Here is a 15,419-nt window from a genome sequence, read left to right as displayed (position 1 = left end):
AGAACTGAGTCACATGTGGCCTTAGAAACCCAGGGAACTTTTCCTCCTGGCCAGCTGGTAGAACAGTGAATGTTTAGGTCTGTCATGGCTTTCAGCTGGGGAAAAGTGATGATTGTGGTTTATGTTCTCTCTTGAGCTTCAGTTTCCTTAATGAAATGCAAATAGTCATTTGACTCTGACTGCTGCTCTTTTAGTGCTAAGAGGATATATGATCTATGCCATTTTTGTCCTAGGTTTGCCACCTCTTCCTTCCTTGCCTTCCCGAGACTTACCTGGCATTGCACCTCTCCCTATGCCATCCAAGTTCCTTCCGCCATTCCCTTTGGTTCCAGAAGTCTCTTCTGCAGCAAGCTCTGGGGAGCTGCTGTCTTCCCTTCCACCCACCGGCAACCCACCCTCCGACCCTGTCATGACTACTGCCACGGCAGACGCTGTCTCCTCACTCACAGTGGATGTGATGTCCCCTCCTGCAAATGCCCCCACTGCTGCTGAGGACAGACTCAGCGAATCCGCCCGGGCCAGTGAGAAGCCTCTTCCTGCAGTTACAGATGCACATGCTTCTGAGTCACCTTAACTTTGAACCGTTCTTCACAATTGGCGTGGTATATTTATTTAACCACAGGAGCGTCTGGAAATGCAAACTACCATCACTTTCATACTAGTTTGTATCGTATCTGTAGGCATCCTGCAAAAAATTCCAAGGGGAAGGCTAAGCAAGAAGATGTGGGCTTATATCCTGCCAAGTTGGGGTGCAATAGATGGGCCAGGGAGGGAAATGTCAGAAAGTGCTTGTGTTTTAAAACAGCCAAAAAGAATTGTAAGGGTGACTTGCTGCCAGGCTTCTACTGCCATTCTTGGGGGTGTACATCTTTGGGAAAGGTGGTAACAGGGTGTCCACTAGGTTTCCTGTCTTTCTACTGCTCCTTCTGTAAGAAAACAAAATATTTTATGCCTAGTACTCATGGCATTTCTTGTACTTTATAAATCGTTTGCAAGAATGCAAACCACCTCACTAAACCATGAAAAGGAGACATTTTACTTTTGGTCTCTGTGAGTCACGTATCTATTAAAGCTTACAGGAAAATTCCAACTAAAGATATTTGTTAAAGCTACACAGTGTGCACTATTAATTGAACATCTTTTTAATCAGCCTCTACACAGATCCTTGTTTTGAGCTTTCAAAATTACTCAAGACATTTTGTATCTGCTGCTGTTGCTTGTAAGTCCAACATAAAATGGCATTTAAAAAGAAATAAAGGAGATGTTGCACAGTTTAAACTAGAGGGCGGCACTTTGTGGCTACTTAAAATATTATAGCTACTGGGTATGCATAGATACAGCAATAAATTACAGTAATTTTACTTTTCTTGTTATATCTAAATTTTAAGTTCTAATTGCCATGTGTGTACTCGTCACTCCCTAGTCTCTCACGTCTTTCATGTAACTTTTCACATTTTATGTTTGCCTTCTCCTGAGTTTTCCAAGAGGTGATAAATTAATTGGAATTGATATATTGAGTGAAATTAAACACATGTATTCCTGTTTTTGAAATAAGATGAAAGAAGTTCATCAGTCTTTGACCTGGTGCTAGTGTGAAACCCTCGTATCTCCTGCAGTGGTGGACACTGCTTAGTGGCACGCACCATGTGACTGACCTCTGACCACTCAGCCAGAAACCAGAGTCGCCAATGCCAAGCCAGCATTTTTGAGGGGTCCTGTGCTGGCCAGCTTTAGAATGCATCTGCTTCTGGAGCTGGGGTTGTATTTGAAGCTAAATGATAAAAGAAGGCTCTAACTCTTCAAAGTTTCTTTTGTTTGCATTATAAATATTTTTAGTTTATTTCTCTCAGTCTGCAATCATGGTTTATGAAAAGGGACTTATAACTGATAGAAAATATTCACAAGCACATTTAAATGTTACCGTTTTTAGCTTTCCAGGAAGTGGTACATTGAGCAAGTCGTTACTACTTTCTAAAACATGCTCATGTTTTTTTTAAAAGTTAAGGAGCTTCCTTAATGAAAAGCAGATAATTTTTCAACTTTCCAGAATGGTTTTTGTTTTTGTTTTCTTTTTAACCGTAGTTCTTCTGAGGCAGTGATTCTTAACTCTTGAGATCACAGAGAATGTTCAGAGTCCTGGAACATCTTCCCAGAAAAATGTCCATAAGCATATGTTTAAAAAAAAAAGATTCTATGAGAGTGAGATCCGCAATACTTGGAAGACTTGACCAAGATTGGCTCATTGGTTCTTCCTTGAAATGAACGACGCTCAGGTGTTCTCTGCTTCCTTCAGAAAAAACTGTTTAAGTGTTTATAGATAATGGTAGATCCAGTTCCAGGTGCCAGAAACATGTTAAAGCTAGCATCCCTATCAGTAGTCCACACATCACCTTTTAAGGGACACAAACTAAAGAGGCAGCTCGGGGCACCCAGGGGAAGCGCTCTGGTGGAGAGGGAGCTCTAAAGCCCCACGACCTTTGAAATCATCTCTATCAGTGAGTGCAGATATTCCCACAAGAGAGGTACAAGGCTATTATTTTGGATTAGGTTTGATGATTACAAAAATCCTCAAAATCAGTGGCTTAATCAAGATCATGTACTTATTCCATATTCAGGTAGTTTGAGGCAGTTGGTCCACTGCAGTATCCACAACCCTAGCTCCTATCTGGAATTCTGTTGGGTGTGGTTTCCATCCCTAAGGTCTTCTCATGGTTTCAGAGCCCCAGCCATTCCATCCTCAGTCCACCCAGCAAGAAGAGAAGGTACTGCTTAAGGACACCTCACAGAGAAGTTGTACCTGGCACCTGGGCTGCCAGCTTTCTGGCCAAAACGGTCCCATGGCCACTTCTAGCTGAGAGGGAGCCTGGGAAATGTCTATTCCATGCCCACGTGTGCCTAAATCTCAGGGTGCCAATACTAAGGAGGAAGGAGAGGAGCCAGTGAGGGACGATTAACAGCCCCTGCCACCCCAACATGGAGCTGAATGTGAGCACACAGCGCAGCTCCACTGTGCCCAAGATCTGATGGGAGCCAAGAGAAGAGGTACTTCTGGCAAGGGTGCTGGGAGAGGTGCAGGGAAGTTTCTAAAGCAGGCAAAGAAGGAGGCAGAGGCCATTCCAGATAGGAAAGGAATGTTCGAGGAACAGCAAGGAGATGGAGTGGACACTGTGCTCAGCTGGGGAGTTTGAACTTTGTCTTAAAAACCCAGTTGTCACTGAGGGACTTCTACTTGGGTGGGAAGCAGTGAGAACAAGCTCAGATTTGCACCTGAGAATGCTGACTCCAGTAATATGGAGGACAGAAGACGAAACAATGGTCTCTCCAGAGGCTGCAGACCCTGAAATGAGCAGCAGAGGAAAGAGCTTCCAAAGACTGACCACGTTGGCAGCTAAGGTGTACATACTCCTACTGTCTGCTGATGACTTTATCTTTTCCCTTTAGATTTTTGCTTCTGATTAATGTTTAGCCCATTACTAAACTCACTTACCTTGGAATGGCTTAGCTCCTTTCCTGTAAGTTCTGAAGACCCATAAATGGCTGTTTGTGTTCTCTCCCTCATTTGTGAGACATCAGTTAAAGCTCAAGGATGGCGCACTCTTCCTTACACATCCCAGTATTGCTGCTGGTGACTACAAAGATGCGCGGCCACGGGCTGCTGTGATGGCAATAGCGACATGGATAACCTGACCCTACCTTAGGGAACCTACCATGTAGGTGGGAAAACAAGATGACTTCTTGAGATCCTGCAAAGTGCAGCAAATGAAGAGTCTCAGATGTGTAGCAAAAGAGAGAAGGGGTCTAGAGTCTGAGTGAAGGGAACAGTCTGACCACTGAAGTCAGGGAAGGCTCAGCTGAGCCTACAGTTCAGCAGGTGAAGAAGGGGTTAAAAATTCCAAGGCTGGGTTGTGCTGGGGACAACAGTGTTGGCTACTGGTACATTTATATTATTAGAAAATAAAATGCATTTTATTTCCATTACTTCTTTGTCAAAAGCTTTTTTTTCTGGCAGAGAATTGCCCTTTACATATATATGTATCTTAAATGTTAAGGAAGGCTGGGTCTCCCCAGCTCACCTGAAGGTGAAGATCTTCCCCTTTATCAGCTGTCACCCCCACGCCCCACAGTGGTTTTTCAGCCCTGGCTTGCAGTTTAAAATCACCTCAAATAGAGATTCCTGGGCACTTGTAGTTTTTAAAAACTTCCAGTGGACTCTGAAGTGCAGCCAGAGATGACAGCCCCTGCGCTAAACAGGCATTTCTCTCCTGCTCAGGGAGCCTGTCCCCTCCCCATCTGCAATTAGCAGGCACCTTACCTCTTCATAACCGAGCCAGTCAGGCTGGACCATAACTGGAGGAGGGAATAAGGCAATAGAACTTTCTTTTACTGCTTGCCAGTTAGAGGAGGGACCTTCTAATTCCTCATCTATTTTCATTCTATCTAGGAAGATTCTGGTGTGGCTAAACAAAGCCTTCATAGGTCTCTTGGCTATCAAGCCAATTTGATTAAATAGAAGAGGGAATTAAGGCCACAGTCAATTATGTGAACATAGTAGCATCAGGCCAGTAGAAGGGCAAGTGGGACTGGCTCCCAGGGAAGGGTTGCCCAGACCCTGGTCTCCCTGCAGCCCTTGGTGTGCCCAGCCATGGCCCAGGAGCCCTTTAGATGCCTGCCGTCCTGCGGCCCAGTGTGGACACCCAGGCACATCCCCCACGTGGGTGCAGAACGTGCTACCTCTCCAGGGAGGTATAATGGACATGGGTATCCTTTCACTGCTCTAAACCAGTTTTTAAAAGAGAGTAAAGACACCAAACTCCACCTGGTAGAAGTAGCCCAGGGATCTTCAATTTACTTGTGCTCTACTCAGTGCTAGTAGAGTGAGTAAGGAAGCAGGATACAAAATCCAGTAAGCTGCTCAGCACTCTGCGGGAACAATGGACAAGAGGTAGCAAACTGGCTCACCCAGACATGTTTCCTTTGAACTGCACTGTATATATTAAAATTTGAATTAATTGCCAAACAAGAACCAGATTTCTGGTTTCTCTTGAAAAGTTTCAAGCTCCAACAACACTGGGCCTTCATTCCCACAAGGAAACAAGCACCCTCTTGGGCCTACACCGTCTAGTTGTCCACAGTCCCCACCTGGCCCAATTGTCTGGCCCCTGCAAGTACTGAGTTTGCAGTGCCTCCTATTATCCTGGTAGTAACAACAGTGAGGCTGGGGGCGGGGGGGAGAATGATGGGGAAGCTGGACTTTGATAAAGTTGGGAGTCCAAAGTCCATGGATATTAAGAGCAGAAAACGGGGTCCTTTATGAACTTCATTCACTTGGACCCATTGAATCCTGGAGGAATCAGCGCTAAGGTGGATAAAATCTGAAGCAGTTGCCTAATCTATAAACCTGGGGGAGAACATAGGTACCTGGTCTTGAGAGGAACTGGGGTTTCACCAGCCTCTTTTCCTGAAACCATCTTCTGGGTCCCCAAACCCATTTATTATTGACAATTAAATTCTAGAATTGAGAATTCAGAAATAAATCCACACAACTATGGCCAACTGATTTTTTACAAAGTTGCCAGGTGTTTTAATTGGGGGAAAGAACGGTCTCTTCAACAAATGGTCTTGGGGAAACTGAAAATCAACTTGTAAAAGAATGAATTGGACTCACACCATATACAAAAAATTAACTCTAAATGGATCAAGGACCTAAACATAAGAGCTAAAACTGTTAAACTCCTAGAAGAAAGCAGAGGGAGTAACCTTCATAACTTAGGATTTGGTAGTGATTTCTTAAATATGACACAAAAGCATCAAGCAACAACAATGAAAAGATAGAATGGGTCTTGTCAAGATTTAAAACTTGCACACCAAAGGACATTATTAAGAAAGTGAAAAGACAACCATCAGAATGGGAGACAAGGGAAGCGGACTTGGCTTATGGATAGGGCATCTGCCTACCACATGGGAGATCCACGGTTCAAACCCCAGGCCTCCTTGACCCGTGTGGAGCTTGCCCATGCTCAGTCCTGATGCATGCAAGGAGTGCCATGCCATGCTGGGGTGTCCCCCACATAGGGGAGCCCCACATGCAAGGAGTGCGCCCCATAAGGAGAACTGCTCAGTGCGAAAGAATGTGCAGTCTGCCCAAGAATGGCACCGCACACACAGAGCTGACACAGCAAGATGACACAACAAAAAGAAACACAGATTCCTGGTGCCGCTGATAAGGATAGAAGCAGTCACAGAAGAACACAGTGAATGGGCTCAGAGAGGAGACAACTGGAGGGCAGCAGGGGATAAATAAATCTTTTTTTAAAAAAAGAAAGGGAGACAATAATTGTAAATCATGTATCTGATAAGATTTTTTAAAAATATTTATTTTTATTTATTCCCCCATTGTTTGCACTTGCTGTCTGCTCATCTTCTCTTTAAGAGGCACCAGAAACTGAATCCAGGACCTCCCACATGGTAGATGGGAGCCCAATCACTTGAGCAACATCCACATCACTGATAAGATTTTTATCCAGAATATATAAAGAACTGCTACAACTCAACAATAACAACAAAGACAACCCAATTTTAAAATGGGAAAAAGACTTGAATAGACATTTCTCTAAAGAGATATAAAAAGCCAATAAACACATGAAAAGATGCTCAACATCTCTGGGCATCAGGGAAATGTAAATCAAAACCACATTGAGATACCACTTCACACCCACTAGAATGGTATTATTTTTAAAATCAGAAAATAATATTAGAAAGGATGCAGAGAAATAGAAACCTTTATCCATTTCTGAGGTCACTGTAGAACGGTAGATGTGGAAATCAGTTTAGTGATTCCTCAGAAAGTTGAAAATAGAATTGCCATATTATCCAGCAATCCCTCTTCTAAGTATATACCCAAAAGAATTGAAAGCAAGAACTGAAACAGATATTTGTACACCAATGTTCATATCAGCATTATTCACAATAGCCAAAAGGTGGAAACAACCCAAGTATCCATCAACAGATAAGTGGATAAACAAATTTGGTATATCCATGTGTTTTAATTTCCTAGGCTGTTCTAATCAGATACTATGAAATGGGTTGGCTGTAAACAATGGGAATTTATTAGCTTACAGTTTTGAGGCTGAGAAAAAAGTCCAAATCAAGGCATCATGAAGGTGATGCTTCCTTACTGAAGACAGGCTGCTGGTGATCCTTTGCTCCTCTGCTTCATGGCAAGGCACATGGTGGCATCTTCTAGTCTCTCCCTTCTCTTCCAAGTTTCCTTGTTTTCAGTTTCTTGCCTCCATGGCTTTCTCTGTCTATTCATTCCTTTTAGAAAGGACTCCAGTAATAGGATTAAATCTCATCATGAATGAGGTGGATCTCACCTGTACTGAAGTAGCCTCATCAAAAGATCCTTACAGGGAAGCGGACTTGACCCAACAGATAGGGCATCCACCTACCACACAGGAGGTCCAAGGTTCAAACCCAGGGCCTCCTGACTCATGTGATGAGCTGGCCCACACGCAGTGCTGACGCGTGCAAGGAGTGCCGTGCCACGCAGGGGTGTCCCCCACATAGAGGAGCCCCACGAGCAAGGAGTGTGCCCCATAAGGAGAACCACCCAGCACAAAAAAAGTGCAGCCTGCCCAGGAATGGCGCTGCACATATGGAGAGCTGACACAGCAAGATGATGCAACAAAACAAGACACAGATTCTCGGTGGCGCTGATAAGAACGCAGGCAGACACAGAGGAGCACACAGCAGGTGGACACAAAGAACACACAACTGGGGAGGGGGGCAGGGAAGGGGAGAGTAATTAATTGGGAAAAAAAAGATCCTTACAGGGATCCACACCCACAAGAATAGATTAATTTTAAGAACATGTCTTTCTGGGGTACCTACAGTTCCAAACCACCACACCATACAATGGAATACTATTCAACTGCAAAAAGAAATGCTGTTCTGATGCATGCTACAACATGGAGGAAACTCGAAGACATGATGTTAAGTGAAATATTCCAGAAATGAGAGGACAAATGTATGATTTCACTTACATAAAATAGCTAGAAGAAGCAAACTTCATAGAGAAAGATGGTAGTTCATAGGTTAACAGGGGTAGGGCAGGAAGAGGCAGTTATAACTTAACGGGTCAGTAGTTTCTGTTTGAGGTGATGAAAAAGTAAAGGATGTCGTGATGGTAGCATAGTATTGTAAATATAGTTAATACTACTAAGTTGTACACTTGCATGTGGTTAAAATGAAAAAAATATTTTGCTGTATATTTGTTACAATAAACAGTTTTTTTTAAATTGAAAAAAAAATTCTATTAGGATTATCATCAATTCTCATTTTTAGGGACCAAGGAGTTTATACTGAGAGTTAACAGAGCCCTGGATGGTTTTCTTGTCCTCCATTCTGCAGTGGTGAGAGGGAAGTGGCACTGGCCTTTGTCTGGGAGTGCTGCTAAGAACTCTGCATGAGGTTTGGAGGAAGCAGTGAGTTAGGGATTGAATAGGATTATGGGAACTTCTCATTTCTTCTCTTATGTATCTGTGTTTTGCCGGAATTCTTTAAAAATTGGAATTACTTTTCAATCAGCAAAAACAATAGGATTATTTAGCAAGCTGTTTTTGTTTGGTTTTGTGGGGTGTTTTTGGTCTCAGTCTTCTCAAGTCATTGACTTCCGTCCGTCCACAGACTGCCCAAGGAGCAGGAGGGCGGTTCCCACAGCATCTGTTAGGGCTGGTCGTATACGGGAGGAGCACTCTACTAGGAAATCCTTAACATTGGCCCCAGGTTAGAACGATCAGGATCGTTGCCTTCTGGTTTGCAACGTTATGTTCTTTACAAAAAAGTTTGGCCAGAAGTGTCCCTGTGGGGTTCGGACTGCTGTGCTGAGTAGGCGCGGCCCACAGAGAAAGGACGGCAGGAGTGGGCACCCCTCGGCAACATGGTTTTGGCAAAAACACGGTCGTGCGTTTAGCTCTCCGGAAATAATGCCAGCTGTCGGGTACATGGAGTCTACACCTGTCTAAAATCGGTTCATTTGAGATCAGCAGCAGAACAACCTCTGGCCCCTTGGCGAGGCAAACTGTCTCACTAGGGAGGAAAAAGCAGTCCTGTGGCAGGGCCTGGGAGCTCCGCCCGTGCAGACTTCAACGCGCACCACGGCGTTTGGCCCACCTTGGGCTCTGCCAGGTCTTTTGTTTCTGGTTGCCTGGAATGACCAGAACTAAAAACGACATGAAACCTCAGAGCTTCAGAGAAAAAGTAATGAAATTAATTTTTCCAAATTCAGACTTCTCCTACGCAAAGAGTATAACCCTGGGGGAAAACACAACCCACCGGCACCTTGGGCTGCTGCTGCGCGCTCCGGGTCCCCGGAGGAAGCGGAGGAGAGTTACGGTGGCTGCAAAGGCCGAGAAGACAGGAAGACGGGAGCGAGAGAAGAGCCCCTGGGCAGGCCTCGGCCGGGCTCCGGCTCTGACTTGATTCCACCGACTGGGGGTTCCCAGAATGTGATGTTTTTAATAGTTTTAATGTCCATGTATTTATTTTAACATGTATCGAAAAAATAGGGTTGCCCCGGATGAGGCTGAAGCAGTTTCCCGTACAAATAAGCTTCCATGAGAAAAAGAATCGATTTACAGAAAAGGGAGTTGGTGTCGGGTGCCGTGGACCGTGCGGGGAGTTCTTCCCAGGAATTCCCGCGGGCTGGGGTGCTGCGGGGTAAACCCGGCTTGCCCGGGAGCCTCGGAGATACTAAAGAGCGAAGGCTTCGGCGTTGGAGCTGAATCCGGGTGGCTCTGTCCGGCCCCAGGTGGCTGTCCTCACCCCGCGGGGCCTCCTCGGCGCACTTGCTCTCCAACAGTTTTGTTCGGCGACTGTCGGAACAACGTTCGCTTTTCTCCAGGGAACTCTCGCCCCTGCGCCCCGGGAGAGGGACCCGGGCAAGGCGGGCTCCCGGGCGGGACACGCCGCGGCCACCAGGGGGCGCCCGGAGCCCGGGAAAGCCGCACCAGGTCGGGGCTTCGGCGTTTCCGGGCGGCTTCGCCAGGACCTGGGCCCGGCGGGGTGGGCCGGGGCGGGGGCCGCCCTAAGGGTGGGGGTGTTTTGTGTCACCTGGAAGAGGGCTCTGGAGCACAGCCCTCCACTTCCCTTCCACCCCAGACTTTCAGCTGGAACGGGGAGCGGGGATGGGGGGTGCAGAAGAGCCAAGGTACGGCCACCAAAAGGAGGCCCCCATCAACAAAAATTTGAAGTAAATATATTGACTTGAGGATTGTTAAAATAACGACGAAAAGCGCGCCCAGTGTTCGCGAAAGAAACCTTCAAATACTCCCGGGGAACATCGGGAATCTGGGCGCCTGGTGCAGGGGTCTTGCTTCCCACCTTTCCCGCGCTCTGCCCAGCTCCCTGCGGGCCATTTCCTTGTGTTCTCCACAAAAGGCACGTTCAGGTGCCAAGCCCTGGTGCCTTGGGTGGGAACCATTTTGTACCTGGGAAGACGGTTTTAGTGAAGCTGTCCCTGAGCTGAAGAAGGCGGGCCTTGCTCCGAATGACTGAGGGCGTCGTATGCAAAGGAAATTGGACCCAGGAGCAGGCAGAAGCCGGAAGCCAGTGGAAGCCAGAACAAAAAGCAGCAGCCCCACGAGCCTTGCCAGGGGCGGAAAAGCCAGGGAGCCAGCCCCAGAGCCACTGTCTTTGGGGAGAAAGCTTCGTCTTGCCGATGCCTTGATTTTGGAGTTCTACTGTCCTCAAAAAATGTGAGCCAATAAATTCCTGTTGTTTAAGTCAAGCCAGCCCTAAAACCAAAACACTCCCCAAACCAGGCTCCCCAGCCAAGTGAGAACCTGGCTGGGATCATCACCCCTCCACTTCCCAGTAGAGCCAGCTCTGGGCCTGCGCCTGGCCCAAGGCTGGACTTTTCACTCATCTCTTATCCTCCCCTCAAACCCTCAAGGCAAATAGTCCTGGTTCATAGACAGGCCCAGTACCTAAGTGGGGCAACTGGGCCTTGGACTCAGGTGTCTCTGCAAAGGCATAGCACCACACTATTTAATTATAATTAAAGATTTAATATTTGGTGTGATGTGTATAAGGGACAGAATAGCAGACAGCCTGGGTAATCCCATCTGAGGAGATGAGGGACGGCTTTCCTGGGGAGGTGATATCAGGGCTTTGAAGGATAGAGGTTTTCCCAGGTGGTCACAGTGGAGGGGCACTGCAGGCAGAGGGAATAGCTCTGCCGTGACATGAAGGGAGGTAGAGCACAGCGTTCTGAAATTACACATAGTTGGGGGTGAGGTATGAAATGAAATCCCAAGAAGTTAAAGGGCTCTCAGGCACACAGCCAGTGGTGGTGGAGCTGGGTCTAGTGTCCACATGGAGGGTTGGGGTAGCAGCAGCTCAGTGCAAAGGCCCTGGGAGAGCTGGTAGGGGATGTTCACAGCTCAAACCGGGGAAGTGTCCGATTCCACTAGGTTCTTGGCTATGTTGTATGAAAAAATTTAAGAACATGCCAATTTAGGCCAGTAAAAAGAATTTATTGGGAAATGGAAGAAATGAACAACAGCTTGCTGAGAAATGGGAGAGAAAGATGGAAATACGTACCAAGATTTGATGCGGGCTCCTCTAGGCAGAAAGAGCGAGCTTTGGCTTGTGTGGTCACCTTTTAAGCTATTAATTATTCCTCCCCTTGCTAATGCTAAGGGGAGAGGCCCCATCTGTTATAGGTTACCCCACCAATGGTGGGGGCCAATGGTGATGCCTGTTTGGAATATCTGGGGCCTCCCCTCAGCCCTGGAAAGAGTTCCAACTGGAACCTCAAGGTTAAGGTCAGGGTCTCGATGGGTCTCAAGGCCATGTTGTCTATCAGCCATGTTGTCTGTCAGCCATGTTGTAGCTCATCTTCTCGTTTCTCCTTACTAACCTACCTCGAAACCCAAAGAGGTAACAATACCCTCATTTATATCAGATTTTTAAATGCCAGCAATCCCCACCCCCTTTCCCCAGCAATAAGTCAGTGCAGTCATTACAACTTTTAGTTGTGGTAAGAAGCCCACTTGAAATAGCCTTGTCAAATGGTAGCCACTTATTGGCAGGCTTCTGGGGGAGTTTCTCTAGTTGGAAGAAGAGGAATGCACCTAGGCTTCAGAAGATGCAGAGGGGATGACTAAGGTGAGAAAGTGATACAATGTGATCAAACTGACCTTTGAGGAAGGGAGGCAGCCTCTTGGGTTGCACCTGGCTTCCCAACTAGAATGTGAAACCTTGGTGGCAGGCACCAGCTCCTAGCACATCCCTGGCTCACAGCAGGCACTCAACTGCTGAGTGAACATCAGATCTGCCCACATCTACCTTAGAGTCTGGTAATGGGACACAGATCAGTGTCATTCCATGCAGTGAGTGCTAGGTTTGAGTTAAGGACCTGTGAGTGGTAGTAGTGTCTAGTGTCCACTGAGCACTCACTGGGGTTTCCTGTAACCCCTTCCCCCCCCATTTACCCACTCCAGGCTAGGAACCCTCTACAGGGATCTGAGGGAAGAGGACCATGCATTTCTGGAGGGAAGGATGGTACAGAGTCGTAGAGAATAGGGCAGGGAAGGAGATTTCAAACAACATTTCCCCACATTTCCCAGGGGCTTTTGACTAAGGAGATGAACTGTGTGTGTGTGATAAATGGCAAGGGAATGCTGGGCCTCTAACACCCAAGTGAGAGGGTTTGTAACCTTTCATTCACCATCTAACAGGGGAATAAAAACAAAGTTGTTTTTAAACAGAATTTGATCCTTAAGGAATAGAGCTATCTAATTTGCACCCTGACTACATTTTACAGATTCCATTCAGAATCAGTGAGCGCTACTTGAAAAGATAATATTGACTTCAAGAAACTACTCTGTACTTTTACTCAGCTGGGTCTTGGATTGCCAGTGGATAATCAAAAATCTTCCAAATCCCCATTATAATATGATTACTTTTTCTGTAATAATATGATTACTGTATCTTGTTAAGTAACTTTAGAAATCTTAAAAAAGCTGTATCAGACATGATCTGTAAGAGTCAAATGTAAATTCCTTCTCAGATCTTGAAACGTAAATTGAAAACTTTGCCCTGCCATTAATTTACTTTGATCACTTCAAACGTTCCTGAATACTTTACTGGAGATTTCAAAGCCTCTTAAAACATGAGGGAATGTATTAGAAAATTATAAATTTGACATTTGAAAACATTCTGCTATTTCTGATTTAAAAATAAGAAAGATGCTGATGAATTAAATAGTGAACTTCAATCAAATTGAGCTTTAGAACATAAGCTCTGGAGTCAGCCAGGCTTGACTAAAATCCCAGCTCTGCTACCTAACTACTTGAGCAAACAATTTAATCTCTGTGAATCTGTCACCCCCTTCTATCTACAGAATGTGCACAACCATAGGGTTGTTGTGGGAGATTCAAGAAAATAGAGATACAGTGCCTGGTATGCTGTAAGTTTCCAAAGCCATCCTTATTCTGTTCATTCCTTCGATAAACAAACTTCTGCACAGGTGAAATGTTTTGTTTTTTCTCATCTTTGTGATTCAAAGCCAAGGTCCATGGCAGTTGTTGGAAAAGAGAACCTTCAATAGTTAACTGGGTCTAAATTAGATTCCGAAATGATACATCTTGGATTTACCAACATCTTTTTTTGCTTAAGAATGTTGGTATAAAATACTAAATACTTGACTTTTCTTCATTACTCAATAAACTAAGCAGAGTGAAATCCCAAGTAGAGGGTATGGTATTGAATTGGCTTGAGGCAGAGGTACAGTTTTTTTTTCGTTTTATTTAAGATTTGTTTTATTTATTTTTCCCCACCCCCATCCCCATTGTTTGTATTTACTGTCTACTCTCTGTGTCTGTTCACTGTGTGCTTGTCCTCTTTTTAGGAGGCACTGGGAACCAAACCTGGGACATCCCATGTCATGGGCAGGCACCCAACTGCTCGAGGTACATCTGCTTCCCTACACTTTTGGTTTAATCCACTTCAGGTCACTTCTTAGGGCATGGTCCTGAAGGAGTTTCAGTACAGAGGCTTTGGGTTTTTGTTATTACCCTAATCCTGAAAGACTCCAGAAGATTCTTCTAAGGTGTCTAGCTTAGCTCTTTATGCTCCTGCCCCATGTACCTACAAAATCTGGCAAAAGACATGAACCAGAGACCAGTTACATGTTTGACTTCAAGAGACCCCTTTAAAAAGTACAAGAAGCCACACGTAAAACTGGATTGTTTTGTCATTCAAATTCCTGAGGGTACAGGATTGTGGGAAGATGGTAGAGTAGGGAGCTTCAGGACACAGACCTTCCACCAAAACAACAATTAACCTGGCAGAAACTGCTGGAAATAATTAGGCTGAAACCCTGGAGGCCAGAAGAACACTGTACAGCATCCAGAGAAGTGCAGGAGGAAGAAGAACTGGTAAATTATGGTAAAAACCAATATTACTCTTTCCATATGGCTACTGGCACCCATTCCCCACTCTTCAACAGGCTGCTATGAGATCCACATCCTGGAAAACTTGCTAATGATAAAAAGGGACATAAAAAAAGCTCTTACCCAAGACCAGGGGTAGGTATGACTGATCATTGATCATGGCTTTTGGGGAAGCCAATATTGAACCATAGAGCCACATTGTTTCCCCTGAATAGGTTTTTTTCATTTGCTTGCTTGTTGTTTTTTTTGTTTTTTAGGAGAAACTAGGGATCGAAACCAGGACCTCCCAGGTGGGAAGCAGGTACCCAACTGCTTGAGTCACATCCTCTACTGATCATGGCTTTTGATTAGCGAATTCGGAGCTGGAGGCCCCGTTCTGAAGGCAGCCATTGCTTCAATCCATCCCAGACAAAGGGAGTGGTGGCTATCGTTTCAACCTTCCTTGACAGGGGCAGCGGCAGTGGAGACTTAAAGACATTGCAGGTCCTCAGGGATGAAGGATTGTTCCTTGAAAGGCTACATTTGCTGGGCTAGTCAGGAAAGTTCAGCTGTGAGAAACTATCAGAGAAGCCATCAGAAAAGCCCTTGGTACCCTTCCTGATCACCTCCTCAGGGCATTTTGGAGCCAGTCTGAGTCCCTTTTGGGGTCCCTGACCCAATTTCGGTAAGGACAGACTGGCCTAGAAAGTCCTCTCCAGAATCTGCCATTCAAGCAAAAGCCGCTTAAGACAATAAAAGAAATGTAAAAAATTGTAGAGGTGGATATTCTGGACAAAGACCTGCTGGTTTCAAACCCTGGAAGAGGGAGGTTTGTCCCCTGGAAAACAGAGGGAATATACAAACTCCTCTAAACAGGGGAATTCCAAAACAGCTAACAAGCAAAAAAGCCCAGGACAAATCTGAGACCCAGAAAGGGAAAATCCTGCACACTGCATTGGATCGCTGAAGATCCAAGAAAATTTT

The 15,419-nt window shown here is 45.5% G+C and overlaps 1 protein-coding gene across 2 annotated transcripts in view; it reads left to right on the top strand.

Annotated features, from left to right (window-relative positions):
* Positions 1-3,978, top strand: part of GORASP2 (golgi reassembly stacking protein 2) — a 31,853-nt gene extending 27,875 nt beyond the window's left edge. For both annotated transcript variants that reach the window (XM_004460784.5, XM_058300658.2), the window contains exon 10: positions 234-3,978. In XM_004460784.5, coding sequence (XP_004460841.1) covers positions 234-574 — 341 coding nt within the window. In that variant the 3' untranslated portion in view covers positions 575-3,978. The remainder of the gene's footprint in view (positions 1-233) is intronic.
* The last annotated feature ends 11,441 nt before the right edge of the window (positions 3,979-15,419 follow it).

This window comes from Dasypus novemcinctus, chromosome 7 (assembly GCF_030445035.2).
Source record: "Dasypus novemcinctus isolate mDasNov1 chromosome 7, mDasNov1.1.hap2, whole genome shotgun sequence".
NCBI lineage: Eukaryota > Metazoa > Chordata > Mammalia > Cingulata > Dasypodidae > Dasypus > Dasypus novemcinctus.
This window is presented reverse-complemented; position numbering and strand designations above follow the sequence as displayed.